A 27978-nucleotide genomic window follows, 5' to 3' on the forward strand; every position below is an offset into this window, starting at 1 on the left:
TTGAGCTGTGTTTGGTCAGTCATCTACAATGGCTCTATTCTGTGTGTTGTGCACAGGGTTTGGTATCTTTGTTGTTGTGGCCCAGTCCGGGGCTGTTGTGGGCGTGAATTGCGTTAGACCAGGCATTTGCCAGAGATCCAGTAGCACTAACTTCAGGACACTTCCTGTGTAGTCCCCTGAGAAGCTTTTGTTGGTGGGCGGGGCCTGCAGTCAGAGCTCACATCTGCCCTGTGTGTGGTTATCTTCATCTCTACCTTGGGGAGGAGTCACTTATAGTTTTGTGAAAAATATTGGTGTTATTTTGATAAGAATTTCATTAAATGTGTAGATTGCATTGGGTCCTAAAGGCATTTTAAGAATATTCTTCCAGTACATAAGCATTTCTTTGTGTTGTCTTGAATTTCTTTTATCAGTGTTTTATAGTTTTCGAAGTACTGGTCTTTCACCTCTTTGGTTAAGTTTACTACCAGGTAACTTGTTGTTGTTAATATTATTATTATTAAAAAGAATATTTGTCTAAATCTCTACACCCAACATGGGGTTTGAACTCACTACCCTGAGATCAAGAGTCTTATGCACTTTGGACTGAGCCAACCAGGTATCCCTATTAGGGGTGTGATTGTACATGAGATTGTTCTCTCAGTTTCTTTTTTTGCGACTTCATCATTGATGCCGAAATGCAGCAGATTTCTGTACATTGATATGTGTCCTGCAATCTTAGTGAATTTATCAGCTCTAGCAATTTTTTGGAGGAGTCTTTTGGATTTTCTATATATAGTATCACGTCATCTGCAAGTAGTCAAAGTTTTACTTCTTCCTTACTGCTTAGAATGCCTTTTATTTCCTTTTGTTGTCTGATTGTTGTAGCTAGGACTTCCAGTACTACATTGAATAAAAGTGGTGAGACTGGACGTCCCTGTCTTGTTTCTGACATTAGAGGAAAAGCTCTCAGTTTTTCCCCATTAACAGTGAGGTTAGCTGTGGATTTTTCATGGATGACCTTTATTATGTTGAGGTATGTTCTCTCTCAATCTATTTTCTTGAGGTTTTTTTTTTTTTATCATGAATGGATGTTGTACTTTGTCAGATGGTTTTCCTGCATCTGTTGAAATGATCATGTGGTTTTTATACTTTATCCTAGTGATGGGGTGTATCCCATTGATTGATTTGAGAATATGGAACCACCCTGGGAACCCAGGAATAAATTCCACTTGATCATGGTGAATGATTTTCTTAATATATTGTTGAATTTGGTTTCCTAGTATTTTATTGAAAATTTTAGCATTCGTACTCATCAGGGATATTGACTTCTAGTTCTTTTTTTTTGTAGTGTCTTTTATCTGGTTTTGTTACCAGGGTAAATGCTGGCTTCACAGAATGAATTTGACAGTTTTCCTTCCATTTCTAATTTTTGGAATAATTTAAGAAGAATAGGTATTAACTCTTCTTTAAATCTTTAGTAGAATTTGTCTATGAAGCCATCTGGTCCTGGTCTTTGTTTATTGGGAGGGTTTTTTTTTGTTTTTTTTTACTGACTCAGTTTCTTTGCTGGCTATCAGTTTGTTCACATTTTGTATTCCCTCCTGTTTCAGTTTTGGTAGTTTATAAGTTTATAGGAATTTATCCATTTCTTCTAGGTTGTCCATAGTTTTATAGTTTTCCATAATAATCTCTTAAGTTTGTATTTCTCTGGTGTTTGTTATTTCTCCTCTCTCATTTGTAATTTTGAGTTCTTTCTCTTTTTTTCTTGATAAGTCTTGCTAGAGGTTTATCAGTTTTAGAGTTTTGTTGATATACCTAACAAGTTTTTGACTGCATGCTAAACATTGTTTAGGGAGAATTGGAGAGGCTTGGGATTTTGTTATTTTTCTTTAGAGAGAATTTAATTTTTTCCAGGCAGGCAAATAGAATATGACTTCAACCTTGGTTTAGTTGGGGGTGGTTTATTTGTGGTTTGTTCTTCTTCTTTATTTTTTTTTAATTTATGTTTTTATTTATTTTTGAGAGGAGAGACAGGCAGTGGGAAGGGCAGAGAGAGAGGGAGACACAGAATCTGAAGTAGGCACCAGGCTCTGAGCTGTCAGCACAGAGCCGGATGAGGGTCTTGAATCCATGAACCGTGAGATCATGACCTGAGCCAAAGTCAAACGCTTAGCCAGCCGAGTCACCCAGGCACCCCATCTTTCTGGATTACTCATAATTCGAAATTTTAGCCTTCGTGGGGTTTCAGCTGCAATTTTGGGTATTTACCAAGTATTGCCTTGTTGGTTGGCCCTGAGCTTCCATGTTTGCCTTTTCAGCCCTTGAGGCCTGCTGGAATCTCTTAGTTCATGAGTCATGTAGTTCCTGCTTTCACTTTGATTTCTTACGGGCAGGTATCTCCAGGGGAAATGTTCCGGTTCATCACAATTCCTCTCCTTTTTTTCTAGACCCTTCTTCTTTCAAGTTATGGCTGCCTACGTTGTTTCTAGATGCTGCATTAGTTTCTTCATTCTGCCATAACTAACTACCAGAAATTGGGTAGATTACAACAGAATTGTGTTGTCCCACAGTTCAGGGGGCTAGAAGTCTAAGGTGAAGTTGCTTGTCAAGGCATTGCTTATTCTGAAGGCCCTAGGGAAGAATCTTTCCTTTTCTCTTTTTAGCTCCTGGTTGTGGTTTGCAATCTTTAGTGTTTGTTAGCTTGCAGCTATATCCCAGTCTCTGCCTCCATTGTCACAAGGCCTTCATTTCACATGTTTCTTTCATGTCTGTCCATATTTTTATTTCCTTGTAAAAGGCACCGCCAGTCATGGGATCAGGGCCCACGCTAATTTGTTATGACCTTATTGTGACTTGATTACATCTGCAAGTGCCCAGTTTTAAAATAAGGTCACATCGCAGGTACTTAGGGTTAAGACTTGAACATATTTTTTTTGGAGGGACACAATTCTACTCAATAGAGATGCCTTAATACTTAAAAAACAAAAAGTTGTGTAGAACTTGTATAGCTGATCTTACTGAGACGATTCATCTTGATGCCATCTACTCTATCACTGCCGGAAGGGAAAACCTTAATATGAGGCCTTTAAAACTGAAGTTTTAAACAATATATTCATATATTTCAGAAATCAAAATGTATATACTCTAATAAGAGTGAATAGTCTTCATCCTTGTCTTTTGCTATCTTAGTTCACTTCCTCACTTGCAGTCAGAATTGTTAATATTGTTTTATCCTTCCAGGAGACGTAAAATGAAAAAAATTTTAAATTAGTTGATTTTTTTTTTTTAATTTTTATTTTTGAGAGAATGTGTGCCGACAAGGGAGGGGCAGAGAGGGGGACAGAGGCTCTGAAGCAGGCTGTGCACTCATACAGCAGAGGCCACCATGGCCTCCCAAACTAGTTGATTTCTATTAAGTCTTTCATCCCAAATATCCTTGATTCCTGATCTCTTCCCCTATAGAATAACCCCATTCAGATTTTATAAAAGAAGTTAATGGAAGGCTAATATTTATTCATCCAAAAATTTTTTTAGCTACCATTAATTTTCTTTAGGCAACTATTTTTATATCAATACAGTGTATGTTGCAATACCACATTTGTTACTCTGGATTTGTCTTATTTCCTACTGTTTACTATTTTGTGCTTTGTATTCAGTTGTGAAGGAGTTTTATGCTTATGAATTACTTTTGTCAATATTACAAGTAATGGAAATAATTTTATTTATTTATCAAATAATCAGGAACCTCTTTTTTGAAGGGCTTTTTATTGTTAGAATTCAAAGTATTGCTTACCAGTAGTTATTGTTAGGTAGTGTTCTCTTGCATAATGAATTAATCTTCTTACAGTGCTCTTTCAGAGGAGGAGAAATCTACCTTGCGTGCAGGGCTCATCACCAACTTCAATGAACCAGTAAACCAGGTTAGTGAGAAAATGAATGCTAAGTGTGCTTTCTGTTCCCTTACTTTTTACTTCTTTTCCAAACTAATGTTGTTTTTTGGCAGGAAAAATGTGATTTTTGTAGAGTCTATTCATAATTCTTGTGGGTTTTAAATTTTGAGATTCATTTCTAGCTGTTAAGAATTTTGTTTATATTTACTATTGTTTTAGAATTCAGAAGTAATTTTAAGAAATACAATATTGAAAGCAAGTCTCTGTATATTTCTAGTCTTATTGCATAGAAATAGATTTTAATGATTTGTTATTCTCTACCTCCTTTTAGAAATTTTATTATTTTAATGTTTATTCATTTTTGAGAGAGAGTGTGAGCAGGGTAGGGGCAGAGAGAGACGGAGACAGAGGATCTGAAGCAGGCTCTGTGCTGACAGCAGCAAGCTCAATGCAGAGTTCAGAATCACAAACCTGAACCCGTGAGATCATGACCTGAGGTGAAATCAGATGGATGCTCAACTGACTGGGCCACCCAGGCGCCCCATCCCCCTCCTTTTTTTATCTGCAGGATATCTTGTCTCTTCCTTTACCCATGACATTTTCAATTCTCACTATATACTGTGAGGGGGTTGGATAATAAATTATACAGTTCCATTTGTGTCTTTCCTTTATAGTGAGATTTTGCTTGTATGTACAAATATTGCTTATGGGTTCAAAAACTCTAAAATTTTTACCAGTTTCTATTTATTACCCTTAAGTATTTTAATTTGAATATGTAGCCTCACTGTATTTAGTGATACATCTTATGCAGTTTCATCTCAGTCTACTCTAAAGTGAATATCCGATTCTCAGTCTATTCTCTGTTTTGTAGTACTTGAAGGTCGTGAGGGAAGATTGAGATGAAAGAAGTAATTCTCACTGGGGCAGGAGATGGTTGGGAGGGGTTTGTGATAAACCATTGCTTAATATGTTCTGTCAGCCAGCATTTAGGGAACACTGATCTGTACAAATGTCATTATTTACAAAATAATTATTTGTTTTGTAAAATAAAAAAATTATTTACAAAATAAAATGACACATTATATCTATTGATATATACTATGTTATCAGTTAAAACAAAAATAATAAAACATTAATTAAAATGAATAAAACCATTACTTGTTAACACAAATAGAATTAAAAAAATTAAGCATAGCTGTTTCCTTCAACAAATACATATTTAAGGAGAAGAGTAGTATTGTTTTGCATTTTTGCTTATCTCTGTAATGTCTGGATTTTTCAAAGAAAACATCTAGATTTTCATATCTGCCTCTTTCTTTACTCTGTTGCCAAGTATCATTTTGGGAAAAGTTATATGAAGAACATCTAACATCACAGTGATAAATTAATGGGAAAAGAAAGACTGTACAGATCCCTGAAAAGGTGTTAGCCCCCTTCCCCTCTTCAAGGGATTCATAGACCGTACTTGGTGAACCACCGTCTTAAGTAAGGAGTTTTCAGTGAAATTGTATTCACTTCTGTCATATGTGTAACTGACCAAAAGGTAATTTTCAACTGTGAATACATTATATGTTGCGTTGGTTATATATGTGTATTTCTGATAATTAACTTGCTTACCTTTAGATTGCAACCCAGATTGCAGTGCTGATTGCAAAAGTTGCTCGATTGGACTGTCCGAGACAGTGGCCTGAACTGATTCCCACTCTTATAGAATCTGTGAAAGTCCAAGATGATCTTCGACAGCACAGAGCATTACTTACTTTCTATCATGTTACCAAGACTCTGGCTTCCAAACGTCTGGCTGCTGATAGGAAATTGTTTTATGATGTAAGTAATTTAACATAGTTAATTTTGATTATGAAAACTGCTACTTGTATAAAAATGCCTGTAATTTTACTCCTCTAAATATTGTATTGAAAGATTATGAATTCTTTCCATTTGATCTTGGGTAGTTTAGGATAATAGATAACATCTGAAAGATTTTAAACTAGATAGTGATAGAACCAGTAAGATTGCTTAGTTTCCAGTAGGAGGGGGATTGGTTGGTAGTGAACAGTTTGGAGGAAGAGACTGTTTTGAGGCTATTGAAGATGGGAAAAAGAAGCTGAGGTAAAGGGAACATTTATGAAGGATAGAGTTGAAATATAGGACATTAAAATTGACATGCTTGTGTAATTGATGGATGCAGGGCAGATGTAGGGAGGGAGTCTGATATAACTGGTGGGTGAAAGCCCTTTATTGGATGTTTTAGCACCATTTGTTGAAAAGACTGATTTTTTTCCTTCATTTGGTTTGACATTTTTGTATTTGACTGTTTTTACTTTACTAAAGTAGTGATTTTCATACTGTTCAACTTAGTGTTTTGGACTGCAGCTTGTAACACTGTGAGTCTCATAGTATTTTTAACAGTTTGTCTTTGTAATTCTCACTTTGACCATATAATTTGGGTATCTGCATTTTTAACAGGCTCCATAGGTGGTTCTTATATACATCAAAGTTTAAGCCAGAATCCCGTTAGGCTCTCTATATCTTTTAACGTTTATTTGTTTTGAGAGAGAGGAAGAGCAGAGACACAGAATTTGAAGCAGGCTCCTGTCTCTCAGCTGTCAGCACAGAGCCCAGTGTGGCTCTTGAACTCCTCACTGACTGAGTCACCTAGGTGCCCCGGTTGTCTGTACTTTTAACCCAGTGGGTTTAAATAGTTAATCTTAGGTTTACTCAGGGATGTTGGATATAAGAGAAATTCTTTTTGTTGAAGATTGCTTTTTAGATCATGTTGCTTTTGCTTGATAGCCAGCTAGGATTTTTTAAAGTTTTTTTAAAATTTATTTTGAGAGAGAGCGTGTTCATGCACGCACGCACTGTTTAGGAAGAGGCAGAGAGAAAGAGAGAGAGAGGCAGAGAGAGAGCGAGAGAGAGAGAGACCGAGACCGAGACCCAAGCAGGCTCTGTGCTGTCTGTGCAGAACCCAAGGCAGGGCTGGATCCCATAAACCATGAGATCATCACCTGAGCCGAAAGCAGGAGTCAGACTCTTAACCAACTGAGCCACCCAGGTGCCTCGAAAGCCAAGTAGGATTTAAGAAATGGACTGTTTATCCTTTCAGGTTTTTCTGTGAATTTCTTGCTGATTTTTCTCACCCTTATCCTCATCTTAAACCTTTCCACTTACTTTTATATTTGCTGTTTTCCGAAATCAAGTGTCTAGAAGATTGTGGGTTACAGTTATTTTGTCAAAGAGTAGTGCCCTTCTGTAAAGTCTTAATTCATAGTTCAACTTTCTTGAGTTGTATTCTCCTAGTGTGTTGTTTTAGTTTTAGGTATAATTTATATTCAGTTTAAGCAATCTCTAAATTGTATTTTTTTCCCACAAAGTCATGCTCATTTATTTTACAAATTGTGCCTAGAGACTGTATTTTGGATAGCTTCTTTGAGTTAGCTTTCTGACCTTTTCGGTTTTCTTGTAGTATGAGGCTGTTTCCTCTATATATGCCGTAAAGTACAGGTCTACTTAGCATCTTATATGTACTTTTAGCATAGTATCAATTCCGTTGTGCTGACTTTCAGTTGTTGACTTATCTTCCTTAGATCCCCTACACTATGAATTTCATGAGAGAGGAATGTAAACGTTTACTTTTACAGTCTTACTGTCAAGTCCAGAAGAATGCATATGAGTGCAGATGGTGCTCAATAACTGTTAAATGAAGGTATAGAAGAGGAGACTTGTTCTAGATACCTTCTAGGTTTCAAAGTGTCATAGCGCAAACCTTAAAAGAGCAGGAGTTTTGGGAGAATATGCAAAAACTTAAGATACCTGGAAAAAAATTCAGCTTAGCACCTTCCGATTTGGATTGAAGTAGCGGAACCTGGAAATATGGAGCATAGTATAGACTAAAAGAGGAATCATGTCTAATGGGTTTTGTGTAAGATGTGTAGTTTAATTAAAGGTAGTATATGTAGGAAGACATTATTATAAAAAGCAATTTTGTGAGGCACCAGGGTGCCTCAGTTGGTTAAGCATCCCTTTGACTCAGGTCATGATCTCAGGGTTCATGAGTGAATTTGGCCCTGTGTCGGGCTCTGGGCTAACAGCTCAGAGCTTGGAGTCTGCCTTACGTTCTGTGACTCCCTCTCTCTGCCCCTCCTCTGTTTGTACTCTCTTTCTTTTAAAAATAAATAAACATTAAAAAAAATTAAGAAAAAAAGCAATTTTGTTAGCTAATAAAGTAGCCCCTGTTATTTTGGTGATCTGAAAGGTAGCAAAGGTTTCTTTAATAATAATTGTACTATAATGCTAAGATGGTCTTCATGTACTAAATTATTTTCCTGCAGAAAAAAAGTAAGCTCATAGTTGAGCTGGTTGCTATAGAAGGTATTGCAGTGTGCACTTAAAAGTGCAGCCTGCTACTCTGTTTGCCAACGATTTCTATATTCTATTTTTTTTCACATTAAAATAATTTATGTTCTTTTCAGGCGTGACATATTACAGAATCAGCAGTTAAGAGAAAATTGTTTTGCAGTAACAACATTGAGCTTGATTTGACACACAAAAGAATTTGTTTTCGATAAAACAGTATGCTTTTCATAGAAACCTGAATATAAAAGTGTTGATACTAAGTACTGTTAAAATCAAAATCTGGAGTCTATGAAAGCAAGGAAACTTAAGGTACAAATAGTAATTGTAGTGTAATTACAAATGTATTAACTAGATACTATTTTGTAGACATCATGTGTAACTGTGAAAGTATATGCTGGGGTAAAGGAAGCAATCCAAACTTAAAAAAGAAAAGGTCTTTTGAAAGCAGCAATATATTCTACTTGTTTTTAGAAAACAAGTGAACAGGTTTAACAGATGTGAGTCGAAATGTTGTCTGGTGTAGAATGCTTTTCTGTACTGAGCAGCTTTGGGATTTTGAGCAAGACACTTAAACTTTGTGAGCCTTGAAAATCCTTTCAGTTCTAACACTGTGTAACTCTGCGAGTTTATTATCTTTGTTACTCCGGGGTAACCTGTATAAGCACCATGTAGGTTTTGAGATGAAAACCTGGGTCACAGCCTGATTTGAATGCAGATGTTAGCATTTTTAATCACTGTTTTGTCTGGAAGCCAAGGCCTTTGTTCACTTAGTTTCGTCCCAAGCACGTTCTGCATTGTCCTTGTGGGGCCCAATGTGGAATCGAATCCAGAAACCGTGAGGTTGTGACCAGAGCCACAGTTGGGATGCCCAACCGTCTGAGCCACCCAGGAGCCCTAGAAGTTTAATTAAGAAAATGTCCTGGGGTGTGTAGGTGGCTCAGTCGGTTGAGCGACTGACTTCGGCTCAGGCCATGAGCTCCCGGGTTCATGGGTTGAAGCCCCATATCGGGCTCTGTGCTGACAGCTCAGAGCCTGGAGCCTGCTTCACGTTCTGTGTGTCTCTCTTTCTCGGCTCCTCCCCTGCTTGTGCTCTGTCTCTCTTTGTCTCTCTCAAAAATGAATAAACGTTAAAAAGTTTAAAAAAGAAGAGAACATTTCAAACATACTCTTGTTAAGAGAACAGCATAACAAACCTCTATATATCTTTAATCCATATTTAATTTTTCCTGAGTTATTGCTGTGCTTGCTTTTTTCTCTTTGCTGGAGCAAATCCTGACCTGTCCTTCCATTCAAAAGTATTTCTGTATGAATCTCTAAAAAGGACATTTTCAATAATTTGCTTTTGTTAGGAATTTTTTTAGGCTGGAAGTTAGGAATGAATTGTAAATTTTTCTGCTTAAGAGTGATTGAACGGATAGTTGATTGCTTGCCTTGCCCAAGAGATGTGCCCAGTACTGAGAGAGAGGAGAGACCCAGTAGTCCTGTGGTGGTCACTGGAGAAGTCCCAATACACAGACTCTTAGCAGTCATTTAGTAAGCTACTAAAATCTGCTAGAGAAGAAAACCAAACACTATATTAGGTTGTTTATGTGGTCACAGGTAAAACTTAGACGTTAAAAACTTAGATTTCCACTGAGTAGCACGTGTACTGTTTGCTTGCGGAGGGTAAAAGAGTACTGAGGCAAGGTAAAACCACGTTACGCATATAAGTGATCCTCAAACGACACAGGTTTGAAGTGTGTGGCTCTGTTGATACAGATAAATTTTTACAGTAAAATTTTATGAATGTATTTCCCCTATGGCATTCGTAGTAACCTTCTCTTTTTTTCTAACTTAATTTATTGTAAGAGTAGTGTATAATGCATACAAAAATACAAATGTTAATCAACTTTTTATGTTGCTGGTAAGGCTTCTGGTCAACAGTAGGCTATTAGTAGTTAGGTTTTGGGGAAGTCAGAGTTACTCATCAAGTTGACTGAGTGTGGGAGTTGGCCGTAACCGTAGCGTTGTTCTAAGGTCAGCTGTACCTCAGAATAGTCTTCCCTCACTTGTTGGGATGAGCACTTGGGTGATATACATAAGCGATGAATCACTAAATTCTGTTCTTGAAAAAAATTTTTAAAAAGATGCTTCCTCAGAATTGTGGTCTATGTTGTGTCAGGATAAGCTCAAGTGAGTTGTGTATGTGCTTAGGCTACGTGTATGCAAATGATTGATTCTGTAAATGTGAGAGTAAAGGAAAGAAAATGAGTAAGTATGCTGGGAAAAAGTGCAAAACCACAAGCTGAAGCAGGATAAAGGAATAGAAAGTTGTTCTGGAAGGAAAATAAAAAATAGTTTTGATGAGTTACTCTGTTTTCTAAATAAGTTAACAGAATGGAACCTCATGGCTACTTTGAGATGAATTGATCAGTATAAGATCGCTCAGCCATGTAGCACAGTCCTTCACACTTACTCAAACCTCTGAATTCATGATTTGATCCCTAGGGGAAATTCCCAAACAGTTGAAATTATGAATGTTCAATGTGAGACTACCAGGGTGCCACTTAACATGGCTCTAGCCCTCAGGATATTATACTGTAGTAAAATTTACTTAAAACGTAAATGTCCGTTTTTAAGTCATCAAATAGTCTGATTGCCCCACCAAATGCCATGTTAATTCTAGATCTTGTCTCTTCCCCTGCCAAATTTCATATTGGCTTTTAAAAATACATGATTTAAATAACGACTCCAGATTTTATAAAGGGTCATTTCTGCTATGAACTTGTGTGAGAACATTGGAGCATGTTTTATGTCTGTCTACAGTTGCAGTAATGGAAGGGAAAGAAGAACCTTTTGGTGGGAATTCTTTTTTTAAGTTTATTTTTGAGAGAGAGTGTGAGCAGGGGAGGGGCAGAGAGGCAGAGGGAGAGAGAATCCCAGGCAGGCTCTGTGCTGTCTGCATGGAACCCAGCTTGGGGCTCAAGCTGTTGAACTGCAAAATGATGACTTAAACCCAAATCAGGAGTTGGATGCTTAACAGACTGAGCCACCCAGGTGCCCCTCTTGTGGGAACTTTTAAGGGAGGGAGAGACTCAATGGGACTAGCTTGATTTAAAAAACAAAATAAAACAAAACTGTGTGCTGAACACTGAACAGGAGAATTTTATTCTATTTATTATGAGGGAATGGGAGGGGAGAGGGAGAGAGAAAGACAATGTAGACAGAGAGATGGAATCCCAAGTAGGCTTTGCAGGATTGGTGCAGAGACCAGTCCTGGTCTTGAATTCACAGACTATGAGATGATGACGTGAGCCAAAACCCAAGAGTCAGCTGCTTAAGAGACTGAGCCATCCAGGTGCTCCAGGGAGAATTTTAGTATAGCACGGTGCTTCTCCTTTCTGTAGTACACAGACTCTTACCTGAGTCCTAGGAAAAGGGGCTCGGAAAAAGAATAAAAACTCAAAAGATTTGTCACTAAAGTATACGTTGCTCTTGAAGTAGCATTCTTTGCTTTGTCCATCTGACGGATCCATTGTATTGGATGCTTGAGGCACATCTGTGAACAAAGACACGGTCTCAGATGGGGACGAGGGTGGTTGCACCTTTTCTTCCCTCCTAGTGAATTGTGATACTTTGGATACCTGAGTGCATCATGGAGGCACCAATGGCGGAAGGCAGATTTGTGGCTCTGCTAGGATTAGAGGACTTTAGGGATCTGTAAGATGGGCCACAGTGACCCTTGTGGGCCTGAGCTATACTGTGGCAGGTTTGAGAACAAAATGAAAATGAGGGTTTGCTGAAAGATAGGTAGGTAACAGACGTTACCAGTTTTTAGGAATGTCCTTCAGTGATGGTGAATAAATATCAGTTGAGACATTGGCATTTTGGCTGGAAATTGTCTTTGAGATAGATCTTGTACCCACCAGAGTTTCTGTCCTGAAACACTTGAGATAGATATATGTATGTATATATCTATCTCAAGATTAAGTGGAAGCAAATTTATGTTGAAGCCTTATATTAAAGAAAAAACTATTAAAGAAAAAACCGAAGATTACCAAAATAACTACCTTTTTTGTCATTAAGAGCATAGAAGTGTTTTTAAATCTTCTTGGTATGAAATACTTAAAACATACAGAAAGCACAGGAAAAATATAAATTGCCATATGCCCATCACTGAGATTTAGCAGTTTACATTGTCCCAGTTTTGTTTTTTTCAATTTTTCCTAAGATATTTTAAAGTGATTTAAAGATTCCATGATATTTTATTATTAAATACTTGAGTATTCATCTGTAAAAAGATTTGTTTATAATCATTTAACTTTTACCAAACCTAAGAAAAGTAAAAATAGTGATTTAATACCACTTAATATTTTCAGCACATTTTCTACATTGTTCTCCTGTATACTTTAATAAGTGGTTTGTTTGAGCCAGAAAAATGAATAATGTGGGTACATTTGATAAAGTCTCTTAAGTGTCTTTTAATTTAGAATAATACTCATTTCCTTTCTTTTTTTTATGCCACTCGGTAAAATATTTGGTTGAAATGTATTACAAGATGTTGCACATTCTCTATTTGTTGATTTTATGCTTTAGTGAAAAGATCTGAGGTTAAACAGGTTTTAAAACTATTAGATTATGGGTAATATTTTTGCCCCACTATTCATGATTAATCACAAGACTTTGTTTTAAAAGTTTTTCAGTGCTCATGTTTCTTAAGGGGAAAATTGTGAGAACAGTGGCCATGAGGCTAAAAAAACATAAGAATATTTTAAGTGCTAAAAGAAATAAAATGTCCCATAACGGTTCCCTTTTGACATTGAAGGAATCACGTCTTTGTACTTACCGGGTAAGATCGCCCAGCAGCCAGGAGGTGGCACTGTTGCTCTGGTTTAGAAAAAGAAAACTCCAGTATTGATGGTTTGTTGTGAACCAGTACCTAAAATGTTTCATTAAATAGCTTGTTTTCATCTGTCCTTACTGAATTGTCTTCCTTCTCCTTCCATATTTTTGAGAAGAAAATGTAGAAGAAATATTTTTATTTCACCTTTTCATTATTTTCCCTTTTCCTGCTGAGCCTCCCGTAAGCACACATGAGGTAGAAGTTTGTGCAGGACTTGTGTATGTCGGGTAGCTGGCAGTGTTTCTTCCCAAATTCCTTTGGTTTCTTCCTTCGTTGCCTGTCTTTTTCCTTTTACTCTTGGGCTGAAAGGGCAGTGCCATGGCTGCCTCTTCATTCCAGCCATTTCTGTTTGTGTAGAGACCTTTTGTTGTAGGCTCGTTAAAAGGATTTTGAATAGATGCCTAATGCCCTTAACCAGGTGCTTAGCACCAGACCTGGAACACGGAAAAAAAGAGACTATCAATTTTGCCGCTGTATTACTGGTTCTTTCTAATTTTTGCCTTACATGCTGTATGCCTTCATTCAGCAATACCTGCTGTGTGCCAAAGCTACTTAGTGCTTTTTATATTTATATGACTAATTAAAGTGGCACTTTGATACTATTAACTTTTCAGGGCTAGAAAGAAGGAAGAATTAACAAAGGTCTAACTGCCCTTATTGTCTAAACTTTATGGCATTATTTTTTTAACAAATGGGAATGAAAATTTCTAACATCCCTGAGAGTTTCTTAAGGTAGAATGATAGAACGTTTAACATTCTGAGTTATGCAACTGTCTTACACATGTTTTAGTGAAATTATAAGAGGAAAAGACAATTTTATGGAACAACACAGAATTTTTTTAGGATGACTTTGATTCTACCATGATGAAATACTTCCTGTTGTTCACTTTTGTCACATTGAGGACCTTTGGTTCAATATTCACAGTTGTTTTGTGGTATATTTTGTATTTTGTATTGGGAGTAAGTGGGAAGGTTTTTATGTTTGGTCTGTGCACTGTAACTTACATTGTGCATATTAAGGTGGTGGCACTCTGTAAAGGGCTATTCTCCTACCAAAGAAGGGGCTCAGAGCTTACATTTTTAACAGCTCTGTTTTAGTGTCTCTCAATACGCATACATGCAGAATCAGTATCGTAAATCCTGTTCTCCACAAGTTATGTAACAGTTCAGTAATGGTAGAATTTTTTTTTTCATGACAAAAAGAAAAAATTCCCAAAATTCATTGAGATCATTCCTGCTCTTGATATGATAAAATAAATTGCGAATCAGGATCTCACCTAAGATTCTTCTATAATTCTCACCCTCCTTTGTACACCACTCAACAGAAGAACATGTACTTTTGTTCCGTTATTTACATGGAATACCTATGCAAGACAGCTCATACAAATTGAATACTCTTCTTATATAAATATATAATTTTTATATACATATAAACTTTGGAGCAAGCCCCACTCATTAATCCTAGGAGTCATGGGGCCTTCTATCTAATTCTCAATGCTCTCTTCAAATGGTGCATGCCAGACTCAATAAATAGGAACCAGCCATTCCCTAATTCCTTAAAAATAAGATCAAGCTTGAGGAGAAAAGCTGCCAAGTGGAATCGGACACCAGCTCAAGAAGAAAACATACAACAAGAGGCACTTGGGTGGCTCAGTCAGTTAAATGTCCAACTCTTGATTTGGGCTCAAGTCATGATCTCACGGTTCATGGGATCAAGCCCTGTGTTGGGTTCCTTGATAACTGACTTATGTAAGGAGCTATTGGGGGAGATGCACACAGCAAGGAGCTCTCCTGTGTAGCACCTGTTTGGGAGTCCCCTTGGCTAGAACTGCTGGTTTGGCAAAACAAAACGCATTATTTCCCTGCTTTTGTCCCTTCTCTCCTCCTGCTGATAGCTTTCAGTCCTCTTCTTTGAGTAACTTCCCCTTGCATCTTAGCTAACAAAAACATGTCAAATGTATTTTAAAGATGTTAAGTTTGACAAGAACAATAGCTTCTAAAGAAGTGCCCCGGATTCTGAACATTTTTAATGAAATCTGTATGTAGAAGTGAATGTTAAACAATTAATTTTTTTTAAGACCCCAATTTCAATACTTTATTGGATAAATACCCAGAATTGGGATTGTTGGATCAGCTGGTAGTTTTATTTTTAATTTTTTTGAGGAAACTCCATAGTATTTCCTATAGTTGCTTCACCATTTTACGTTCCCACTAATAGTGTATAAGGTTACCAATTTCTCTACATCCTTTCCACTGCTATCTTCTCTATTTTTTAAATAATAACCATCTAATAGATATGAAGTGATATCTCATTGATTTGCATTTCTTGATGATTAATGATATTGAATACCATTATATAGCTGTTGGCCATTTGTATAGCTTTAGAGAAAAGTCTGTTTTAAGTTCTCCTCCTAATTTTATTTTTTTCTGTTTATTTATTTTTTTAACATATGCAGTTATTTTCCATCATTTACAATACAGTAGTTACAATTACACTCCAAACAGAAAAGCAAAGTAAAAAAATCAAAACCCCAACTTCTATTTCATGTAATTAGACTTATACAGAAATTAGAAGGTTAAGTAACAACTAGTTAATCACCTAATTTCACAGCTGAGGTGGCAATCGTTATATAGCAGCTTATCTATGATACATTCAAGATACATGATAAAATTTATTACTTGTTCATAGGCTACAACACAGCCTGCTTAATGCCTTTCCTTAAATTCCACCTCTATACTACAGTATACTTGAGGTCCATGCAAAAAAGTAGCTACCTTTTATGTAGGAAATGGATGATTAAGTCTTTAGTGTTGTAAAATCAACTTCATTTAAACATAACCACCCCCACCACCAAAAAAAGAAGAGGAAAAAAAAAGTAACGAAAATAATAAGGGAAAAACCCAAGACACAACAATTAGTTTTAAAGAGGAGATGTGCTGGAGCACGTAGGTGGGTCAGTCAGTTAAGCATGAGACTTCAGCTCAGGTCATGATCTAGCAGTTAGTGAGTTCCAGCCCAGCCTCCGGCTCTGTGCTGACAGCTCAGAGCCTGGAGCCTGTGTCACGTTCTGTGTCTCCCTCTCTGTCCCTCCCCCACTTGTGCTTTCTCAAAAATGAATAAATGTTAAAAAAAAAATGTGAAGGAGAGCTAGAAAAATAATTTGTAAGCAAGAGGCTGGTTTAGAATGTAATAGATTTCTTATTTGGAATTTGGGTATGGCACGCCTTAGATTTTATTTACTACAGAGAATATAAAATGGATCTAAAAAATATAAACAAGGCTATGGACTTCAGTTTACTTGGTTGAAATACTTGCCACAGTAAGAAATTTAAAGTTTTACCTTCAGATCTTATGTATAATTCCTGTCCTTTTTCTACCTCTAAATATCTTTGTTTTCCTTCACTGTATTCTGGCAGACAAATATTTTGATGATTTATGTGTTTGGAAGAGTATATGATGCTGTAACTTATAATTACACAGTAAGTGTAATAAAAATTAAAGACGTATTTTCCAATTCTTAGACATCCATTATAGGCTCCTATTTTCAGAAAGGATTTGATTTCCTAAGAAAAATATTGAAGTTTATTATAGTTGTAAGTAAATCTTACAAATTTCTGACTTCGGTTTTTCAGATGATATCTCGTTTGATTAGAGTATTTCGTTCTCTGTCATAGCAGTGTTTCGTGAGATGATGTCAATTTTAGATCCTTAATTTTTTATGATACTGCTGCTTGTGCTGTAATATGGTGTTGAGATAATTATCACTACTATATTTTGGCAATCTTGAAATACTCCAATTAAGTACTTTGATTGTATTCTCTGAAATATTCCATGTATAGTTGAGAATATGTTGAAGGTATTTAATAAGTAGTCATTGTACCTTTGTCAGACACGTGCACAAGACAAGGGTGGGCACCTGCTACCTGTGACTGGTAAGTTGGTGAAGATAGGACCCCTTTTAGACTTGGTCAGTTTGTTACCTGTTTTGGACAGAGAAAAGAAGTTAGCCACTGGTACCAACTCCCTGTGGTTTTTGTAGATACACAACGAAAAGAATGACCAAAGCAATATGGGCGAATGACTCAGGTGCAAATTGTGGGATGCACTATTGCTAAGGAGCCAGTTCTAGAACATAATTAAATAGTTTGATTTTTGCAGCTCTTTTTGAGGGGAATGGGTGAGAAAACTACATCTTAGCAGAACCGAGGAGGTGAGGTGAGGAGAAGCTGTCTTATGACAGCTTAACTGAGGAGGTAGGGAGGGCAGCAGGAATAGTCTTGTAGCAGTTCCTTATAAGCCTTCCATTTCTCGTTTCTCAGTAGGATTGTAATAGGTGTTCTGATAATCCTCTTTGAGGTTCAAGCCTTTGTGTGGCCTTTGTAGATAGAGGCAAAGTCACTAGGGAGATTTGACAAAGTTCTTCGTTACACCTATAAGCGCACACAGATCAGTAAAATGACTGAATTAAGGGGTGCCTGGGTGGCTCAGTTGTTTAAGCGTCCAGCTCTCAGTCAGCTCAGGTCGTGATCCCGGGGTCCTGGATCGAGCCCTATATTGGGCACTGCACTTAGTGTGGAACCTGTTTGGGATTGCGTCTCTCCCCTCTTTCTGGCCCTCCCCTGCTGTGTGCTGGCTCACTGGAACGCGCTCTCTTTCTCTCCAAAAAAAAAAAAAAAAAATTCACTGAATTAAAATAATAGGAATGGAATTTGTTTTTTTCATGGAAGTTTATTTTATTTGCCAGATTACATATCTGACTGGTTTCTGATGCCCAATCTTTTTTTTTTTTTTTTAATGTTTGTTTATTTTTGAGACAGAGAGAGACAGAGCTTTAGGCAGGGAGGGGCAGAGAGAGAGACACACACACACACAGAATCTGAAGCAGGCTTCTGGCTCTGAACTGTCACCACAGAGCCTGATGTAGGGCTCAAACCCACGAATCGTGAGATCATGACCTGAGCCGAAGCCGGAAGCTTAACTGACTGAGCCACCCAGGCGCCCCTCTGATGCCCAGTATTATCATAAATCCAGTATTTAATGGAACTGATAGACTTTTATCTGGATTAAGAGAAACTTTTCTTAAGTATGATAATGATAACCCGTCATATGTACTTTTATTTTTATTTAAAGTCAATGGCCATGTCGACTCAGCTGGATTGCTCTTCGACCTTCTGGAAAAAAAGTAATACTAGGGTACCATTAGAATTGGTTCTGCCTCTACCTGGGAGACAGAGACCAACTGCATCCCAGTGTGAGAGTCAGGTGTTTTAAATACGAATACGAAATGGGCAAGCAGCATGGCAAGCATTGTGGTTTATGTGTTCCTGGCTTTTACATGCCCTCAAACCATTTGGGTAGAACTGGCAGAACACAGAAATCTTTTGTATTTTTTAGTATATTGTTTTATCTGCTATACTCAGTGACAGTCTGTCAGTGTTTAAAGTTTATTTATTTAATCTCGACACCCATTGTGGGACTTGAACTCATGGCCCTGAGATCAAGAGTTGCATGCTCTTCCATCTGAGCCAGACAGGTGCCCCATCACTAGAAACTGAGTGTTGCCACATGTTAGTGGAAGAAAACTGGAACATGTCAGACTGCAGTGCAGGCATTATATTACTGTTTTGAGAAAATTGAGTCTTTTAGGTGTGTGTCTCTGTGTTCATGCCAGCAGCGAGCAAATGGTCCTTGCTGCTGTGTGTTTTGTCTTAAACAGTTTGAAATGTGATAAATGACTTAACTGTTTCACACCTCATTAAAAATGAAAATGTGTGCTCAGGGTTAAAACTGAAATGTATTACTAGATAGATTTAATTACTGAAATCAATGTTTTTTGTGAATTTGTGGATATTTCTTTGCAGTTAGCTTCTGGAATTTATAATTTTGCCTGCTCCCTGTGGAATCACCATACAGACACATTCCTCCAACAAGTTTCTTCTGGGAATGAACCTGCAGTTCTAAGTTCATTAGAACGAACTCTGCTGTCATTGAAAGGTACTGTTAAATTTGATATGTTCATTTTGGAAATGACCTGTCTCAGAAGAGTCACCAAATAGTTGCTCTGATGGATTTTCTGCTCCCACTTGCCCTGGGAGAATGAGGAGTTAATCTCTCCCTCACAGACAAGGTATTATTTGTGGTTGGTTTGTCTTTTGTGAGGATAGCTTTTCCTTTAATTTGTAAACGTGTGCGATAGCTTTATGTTCTATTCACATTACTGAGGTCTCATGGCTCTGAACACGTACCATCAAAACACTTGTACTTCTTTTTGCTTCTGCTTTACACTTGCTGGGGTTCAGCCCTTACCACTGTCATGTTAACTTCACCAAACTTCCATCCTCAAGCCTTAGCTGAGTGCTATCTTCCAGCTCTGTTTGCCCTGAGTATTCAGCTTCCATCTTTCTTGTTTGACCTCAGGCCCACTTGGGTTTTCAAAGGTGCTTGATTGTGCCTTCTTTGCCTGTGTTATCCTTCGCCTTGCTTGTGGGTGTTCCCTTAGTACACATCTTGATTTTACTGGCCCTGAACTATTTGTCTTGAATGTATGCTGAGATGCCGTTCCTTTGTAAAACACTTTCTCGTTGGCTCATTCTCCTCTCCTGTGTAGGCTCTTTGAGTTTGCTTTTCTTAGTTTGGTCTCAGGCAGTCTTTAGTTCTCTTACGGTGGCTCATTTTGCATCCTTCTACTTTACTTATAAGCCTTTTATCATACCTCCCTGGTACCTTAGGATGCTGTTGGACACTGTGGGCACCGCTCTCATGCATCACGCATGTTACCTGGACAGTGGATGCGCAGACGTCACCCTGTCAGCCAGCACATTCTGGTGAACAGTATAGACAAAACTATGAATGATTTTAAAGGACTATTGACAAGTAAAATTCATTATACAGGTGTTTCATTATACAAGTGAGCAGAGGTGGTTTTGTCAGCATCTTTGGGGAAAAAATTAAAAGGATTTAGAGAGAAACATATATCTAGAAAGAACTACAGATAGCGGTACCAGGTCATAAATACAAAACTTGTGTCAGTTTTGTGTTCGATGATCGAGGAATTTTCATGAGTGCTTTTGGTTACAGTTTTCTTGCCTTCGTGATTTCAAAGTGTAATTTCTGACAAAAGGGACGCAGCCCTACTCTCCATTAGCCTGCTTTCAGCTTTTTATTACTTCCCTATCTCAGGGTCTTAGATACACACCTTAGCATTTCTAATATATCCTAACCTGGAAAAATCCCATGGCATTTTCCTGTAAAATATTTGTTCTGCCTACCTGTAAGTTTCAATGCCTTGAGCAATACTTAAGTCTACAGTTTTTGTTAGATGTAATCTAGATTTATACCTGTGTGCATTTAGTGTCTTTTAGACATGCATATATTCATTATTTCATTTAATAAGTAAATTAGATGTTTGACACTAGGTCCCCAGACATAATAAAATGGTCATACAAATACATGTAAATACAAATACATGTTTGAACCAGAATCATCCTAGGGTAGATAGAAGTTAACGAGGTGATGATGGGAGAGGAGAGGACCCTCTCAGGTGATGTAGCCCAAGTTCTTTTCTGGGAATGAGTGAATCCAGAATAAGGGACTCATTTTGAATTCTATTTTCTCCTATTATGATGATGTAACTTTTGAGTTGTATATAATTGGAAGTGTGAAACTGATGATTTTATGGACAGTTGAATTCTAAACCTATTTTTAATATACTGCTTTTATAACACTGACTCTGAGTTAAAAGATAATAGTGGTGTCTGTAACGTTTTCTTAAAGCGATGTGACTTTGAATTTTATAGTCTCATGCTGCCATCATCTTTGTGTTACTGATTTGTGCTGAGTGTTTTACTTTTGAATCCTTTAATAATCCTATGAAGTAGGACTTACCACAGTTTACAGACAAGGAATATGAAATCTGGAGAAGTTGTTCAAAAGAGCACTGTTGTAGACCTTGGAGCTAGCTTTTATTTTTTATTTTTTATTTTCTTTAAAATTCTTTAACATTTATTTATTTTTGAAAGAGAGAGACAGAATGTGAGCAGGGGAAGTTCAGAGAGAGAGGCAGACACAGAATCAGAAGCAGGCTCCAGGCTCTGAGCTGTCAGCACAGAGCCTGACATGGGGCTCGAACCCATGAACTATGAGATCATGACCTGAGCTGAAGTTGGCCGCTTAACCAGCTGAGCCACCCAGGCGCCCCTGGAGCTAGCTTTTAAATTTAGATCTGACTTCTATTTATTTTTCCTGCTTGTCTCCCTGTGTACATTGTTATTCTCAAAATGTGATGCTTATACTTAAGCACTGTAGACTATTCCAGATTTAGAAATAGATGAGTTTTATATCCTTTTAAGGAGATACTGTATTTTCATTAGTGTAGTCTAAAACTAAATGAAACATTTTGGTCACTGTTGAGATATGTTTTCAAGGTTATGGAATAGAGATGACCGTCTCCAATTCAACCTGTAATGTAAGGAAGGGTTATTTCAGGTGAGAAATATTAACAATTATAGAAGTTAAATTAAATTTTGCAATATAGTTTTAGAAACAGAGGTAGTTAAGTGAGAAGAACTCAGCTTTTGAGTTTAAAAAAAAAAAAACTTGGCTGTCATTGCATCTTGCCTACTTGGAAATAAACTAGTGACTAGGGATTACTTTTCTTTATCTATTATATGAAAGGATTAACTTAGATTAACCCCCAGTCTTGATGAGGCTTTGTAATTCTGACTTTTTATTATGATTATGATTTTAGTAGGATAAAATGTGAGAAAATTAGAAGCAATAAAGCTCAATTTTACTTTTCAGTGCTGCGTAAATTAACCGTTAATGGATTTGTGGAACCTCATAAGAATATGGAGGTGATGGTAAGTGAAAGAAGTTACTGACTGTTGGTGGCTTTGGGAAAGTGTTTCATATTTTCCTCAGTGTTTTAAAGCTTATTTTTACTTGGCATTCATTTATAAGTTTTTATTAAATGATCTCTTACCATTTGTATATGTCATACTATAAATTTTTTGACTTACAGCCTTTTTTCAGTATATCAAAGCAGCTCCTTTGTGAGGAGAAGGAATTAGGTTTAGGATGATTCTCAAGGGCCATGATGGTACACTGAGAATGTTAATTTCAATTTGAATTTGGGTGGACTTCTTGAATTTGAATGCTATTATCAAATTTCCAGTTCCATTGTGGATATTTATATCCTTGATATTTCTCTTTGTTTTATATATTTAAGATGAATTTCTTCTTCAATCATAACTTATATCTGTGCTCTTTGCAGTCAACTGAAAAATATATCCAAGAAGGGAAAGCCCCCTCGATAAGCCCAACATTTGTGATTATATTCTTTGTTGGTATAGCATCATCTACTTTTTCTGTATACAAAAATATATAGCTGTATATGTTTATCGTGAAACAAAATGATACTGTATTACATATTTACCCAGATCTGTGGTAGTTTTGAGTCAAGTTCAAGTTTGCTAAAATTTGCTTTCTGTGGCTTGTTTACGGGGTGCTGAACAGGAAGTTTGAAAACAGTACATTTAATTGGTCTTTGGGTCTCCCCTACCTGATTTGACCAGAGTTACTTGTTCGTTTGTTTTAAATCTTTAGTATATTGTATGTCAGTAAGATTTTGATTACAATAATGATTTTACTCTTAAAAAATTTAAAAGCTGGTAATCCGCATCATTACTGTGTGCTGGCTATTTTGTTGTATCAAAGGGTTTACATCTGCTTATTTTTTTCCTTAAATAATGAGATGAAATATAAAATCATTAGAAAACTTGCTATCAGAGATATCGGTAAAATTTGTAAATATACTTTAGTCTTTCAGATGTACTTTTTTCTCTTCCTCAGTATTCTGTAAATGGGACCCATATGCTGTTTGTTTACTTGATTTTAACTATACTTAGTATGATAGTTTTCTTATGTCAGTAATACTATATGTTATGTTTTTAATGATTCTGTGGTAAGTCTGTCAGCCAGCTAATTTTTTTAAAATGATAACGTTAATATAGGATTTCCTGTAATTTACTTGCCCACCTTATCTATTGGTGGATACGTAGGTTGTTTTCCAGTTTTTTCTTGTTGGTAAATGATTCTGGAATGAACATTTGGGTGGATATGGATATGTGTGTATATATATTTCATTCACTATTCATCCCAGAGCTTGGCACAGTCTCTGACAGTAGTAAATACTCAGTAATTATTTTTAAAATGAATGAATATATTATATAGTAGAAACAAGTTAGAAGGCTCAGTAATTATTTTCGTATGTAGTATTATTCTGAGTATCATAAAATTGTTAACTAAAATATTGGTGATTTTGCCAGGGTTTTTGGGTTTGTTTGTTTTTTTTGCCTTTTTAGTAAAAATGAATTGTTGCTTTGAATCACATTCCTATAAATTGGAATAGTGGTTTTCAGTGGAAACTATGAGTGTTTTGTGAGCCTTTGGCTGTCCCTTGAGAGTTTCTTCTGTCTGCTGAAACTGTATGTCAACTTTAATGTGTTATAAGTGCTGTATTGCAGCAGTTAAGGTATATTGACTAGTTGGAAACAAGATAGAATTTTCACAAGTTAAGGGTGGTTTTCAAATAACATAAAGATCTTAAAAATAACATGGAACTTAAAAGATGCTTTAGAAGCACTGTATGATAGTGGTGAGATTTTGGTTTCTGGGGGCAGATAATTTGGATTTGAAGCTTGACTTGGCCTTTTCCTGGTAGCATGGCCTCCAGCTACTTGCTTGTCTTCCCTGGTACTCAGTTTCTTCTTTAATATGGAGATGAAATAATAGGACCTACCTTACTGAATGTTGTGAGAGTTAATATAAGTAATGATTTGTATAACTAGTTCAACTAATTAAAGTACTGTATATTAATGATTAACTTGAGTTCTTAATCTGTTATTATATGAACAGGATAAATCATGAACTTTTTATTTATACTACAGATTAGTTATCCATAATTCTGTAAATTCCTCATTATTTTGATCAGCTTACTAACATTGATGGCTTTTATAGTTTTCTGCTTTCTTTGGAGTATGCCTGTTGAGAAACTAATTTTATTTAAACAAAATAGAATAAAATTCTTCTTTGCTGTCATTACTTTAAGGGACCATTGGACTACTTTATAACTTTACAATGTGTATGGAATCTCGATGGTTTTATTTTTTCTATAAAGAAACATTTTGCTCTTTCATCATCTTAGGAATTATTATTTTTTACTTATTTTTCAATTACTCTCAATTGTGGTTAAAAAGATTGAAATAGTGTGAAAGTGGAAGAACAAAGGGATTGCCTGAGGATGCAGTGGTAGCGAAATTGTCACCATGTCGTTCTCTTACTGTGCAGTGCGATGCATTCCGTCCTTTAAGAAGAAATGAAAGACTGGAAGCACTGTCTTTTTATTCTACTTTCAGCTTTTGTGTAACACATTGAGAATTCAAAATTCTTCATTTTCTGCTCAAATGGCAGAGAAGAAAATTTGACAAGAGGAAGAGGCTTCATAACTTTTCTATGAATCAGAAGATGGATGCTCTCAGACAGAGAGCAGCATTCTAGACCCTAATGATGATAGTGAAATTCTCCAAGTGAAATCTGTTTCTGAGTCTTCAGATGATGATATCCTAGTTAAATGGTCTCAAACTCATGAATGAATGAGTGAAGATGGTATCTTAAGAACAAACAAAATCACATTCTATTCCAGTTAGTCATTTGTAATTAAGGCCTTTATCATGTGGTTGTTTTGTGACAAAAAGCCTGACCATTCTGTTTGTTGAAAAAACATGTTACATCTTTTATGATGTCTATATACTACAGATTAATCATCAAAATCTATTGATCCAAAAAGTCTGAGAATTTTAAATTCTTAGAAATTAAAAAAAATTTAATGTTTATTCATTTTTGAGAGACAGAGTGTGGATGGGAGTTGTTGGGCTTAGAGAGAGGGAGACATAGAATCCGAAGCAGGCTCCAGGCTCTGAGCTGTCAGCACAGAGCCCGATGCGGGGCTCAAACCCATGAATGGTGAGATCATGACCTGAGCCGAGGTCGGACGCTTAACCAACCGAGCAACCAAGGCGCCCTTTAAAAATTTTAATGAAGTTGTTTTTCACTATCCCTATATATCTGTAAATTTTTATAACATTTCTTAAAATACCCATTAACAAATAAGAGTTATTTACATTTTTACCAGGTGACAAATGGTGATACTTCTCTTATGTCTCAAAGCTAATATATTTAATAATTGAGGTTGAGAACCTCTTCTTTAAGTAGTTGGTACCATTTATCCACATACTGAGTATTTATTATTCCCAAATACTGCTCCTGGATTCTAGGGTAGAGTAATAAACACAGTCACGTTCTGGCTCTCAGGGAGCGTACCTTCTAGTGGGAGGAGGCACATAATACACATTATATCGGATTATATGAGCCGGGAAGAAGGAAAAGCAGTAAGAATAGAGATTACTTAGTGAAATAAAATACTCAGTAAATAATGTTTTATTGCACAGTGATTTAGGTAAGTTAAATGAGACTTTGAAGAGATGAAATGTTATATTTTTTTTGGAAGATCTGTTTATGGTAATACAATGCTTTTACTTTATGTAATTTTAACCTATTAAAATGATGTGATAAATTTTAATTTTGCAAAAAGTATAAGGGAGACATTTACAACAATAAATTGAGGACATTAAAAAAATCTTTTCTAGGGTTTTTTACATGGAATATTTGACCGTCTGAAACAGTTTCTGGAATGCAGTAAGTACTTCTTTGACAGTAGATTTTACTTGTAGAATCTTTATCCATGGATAGCTTTTGCTCTGCCCTTGGAAATATAGAGAGAGGCTAAAATCTTGTATCTTGATGGTTAGTTAATTCTCTAAAGTTGAATAGGGAGCTCATCTTTGTCTTCATATATATACCTATCTTGTCCAGAGTATTGAAGAAACTTTTTAAGAAATCTATTTTGTGCCCATTCTTTTGTAGATACTTCTGCTGCTGTTCTTTTCCATGCAAACATCTACACCAGTTGTATATTTAACAAATTCTCATTAAATTTAGCTCCTATCCCACATGCTGTTTAGACTTTATAGATTTAAAAAAATTTTTTTTCTTCATGTTTCTTTATTTTTGAGAGAGAGACAGTGAGTGTGCGTGGGGAAGGGCAGAGAGAGAGGGATAGAGGATCTCAAGTGGGCTCCATGTTAACAGCAGTGAGTCCGAAGTGGGGCTGGAAGTCACAAACTGCTAGATCATGACCTGAGCTGAAGTCAGGCACTCAACTCACTGAGCCACCCAGGCACCTCAGTTCTGTTTCTTTCAGTACCTTTTACATATCTGTTGTAAATTACTACCTTAAATGGTACTTTAATTTTGCAGATCTCTTGTTCATTAATTTTCAGTGGCTCCTCTTTAGGACCCTCTCTAATTCCCTCCCTTACTAGAGAATTTAACATTTGTATTTGTGTTGTAGTATATTGATGGCCTTTTTGTTGTTCTTTTCTCTTCCCTGTGGTTGTAAACTCCTTTGTTGAGGATACACACATCTACAAACACAAAATAAACACACACGTGCTTGCACGCCCACATACACACGTGTACACCCTGTGTATATGTGTGTATTTGGGGACTTCATAGGCTAAGAAGGTATTTTAGTGTGCTCACTTTGAGGGGGTTGTTGATTGATGTCAGTCATTTTCAGTGAAAGCATTATTGAGTCTATTTCCAGGCACTGTTCTGCATACTGTGCATGCGAAGATGATTAAGACAATTTACATAAAGTAGTTTATTTTAATAAAAATGGTCTTTCCTGTGGTTACCTTGTGGAGAAGCAGAGGGAAGAGTAGGAATCCTCCCAGGAGAGGAGATTGATATAATGATGAGATGAACAGGAAGAGTATGTTTAGAGAGCAGTTGGTGTGTTAGTGGATACTGTTCTGAATGTACAAAATCATGCCGGAGAAATTATCCAAAGAAAATCGTCAGAAGATGTAGGAAAAATAATGAGTATGTCAATCTTTGAATACATTGTTTTTACTTACTTTGCTTGAAAAAAATTTCAACTATAAATTTTGAAAATATGATAGGTTATTCATGAATAAAAATGCTACTACCCTTTTAACATGGGCTTAGTTCATATTTTAGGATTGATTTTGTGAGCATGGCACTAGGGATTACTGTGTGTGAGAAAAATCTAAATCTTGGTATTGCTTTTTAAGAACTTTATTTTTATGATTAATTTTTTAGAGTTTGGAAGGCACAGTAAAGGATTTATAGCGCAAAATAGGTGAAAATATACCTGACAGTATTTTCATAAAAAGTTTTATCATTGTTTTGATTGTGAATTTATGAAGTATTATAAACTTATACTAATATTTGGATTGTATTTTTAACAGGTAGAAATATAGGTACAGATAATGTTTGTAGAGACAGACTGGAAAAGACCATCATTCTTTTTACTAAAGTGGTAAGTTTTCTTTTTACCTTTAGTATGTTTTCTTCCATAAAATACACATACTCAGATTTAATAAGGAAAATGATATGAGTATGCATTCTCACTTCAGTGTAAAGTCCCTTATTTTCTGACTATAGCAAAGGTAAAAAAAAATGGTATCTTTAAGTATTTAGAATGAATGTAATAATTAAGTTTATATGCCATATCATTATATGTCACTTTGATGTGAAAACAAAAACAAAAAGACAAACCTAATAAATGTTAGAGAAGTTGAGTCTTTTTTTTTTTTTTTTTTTTTTTTTTTTTTGGTGCCCTCTCTGGAAGGTGTGAAAGTTGAGTCTTCTGAAGCTTATTATTCTCAAGCCTACGGGATAAAAGCAGAGATCAAGAAGATAGCAGTGTAGCTAATCAGGAAATA

At 36.2% G+C, this 27978-nt stretch overlaps 1 protein-coding gene across 6 annotated transcripts in view; it reads left to right on the forward strand.

Annotated features, from left to right (window-relative positions):
- IPO11 (importin 11) overlaps positions 1–27978 on the forward strand; it is a 204800-nt gene that overhangs the window by 39893 nt on the left and 136929 nt on the right. For all 6 annotated transcript variants that reach the window (XM_029942304.1, XM_029942303.1, XM_029942302.1 and 3 more), the window contains 6 exons: positions 3830–3902; positions 5496–5699; positions 18973–19105; positions 21911–21969; positions 25816–25864; positions 27502–27572. In XM_029942304.1, the coding sequence (XP_029798164.1) occupies positions 3830–3902; positions 5496–5699; positions 18973–19105; positions 21911–21969; positions 25816–25864; positions 27502–27572 (589 nt within the window). The remainder of the gene's footprint in view (positions 1–3829; positions 3903–5495; positions 5700–18972; positions 19106–21910; positions 21970–25815; positions 25865–27501; positions 27573–27978) is intronic.

This window comes from Suricata suricatta, chromosome 6 (assembly GCF_006229205.1).
Source record: "Suricata suricatta isolate VVHF042 chromosome 6, meerkat_22Aug2017_6uvM2_HiC, whole genome shotgun sequence".
In the NCBI taxonomy this organism is placed as follows: domain Eukaryota; kingdom Metazoa; phylum Chordata; class Mammalia; order Carnivora; family Herpestidae; genus Suricata; species Suricata suricatta.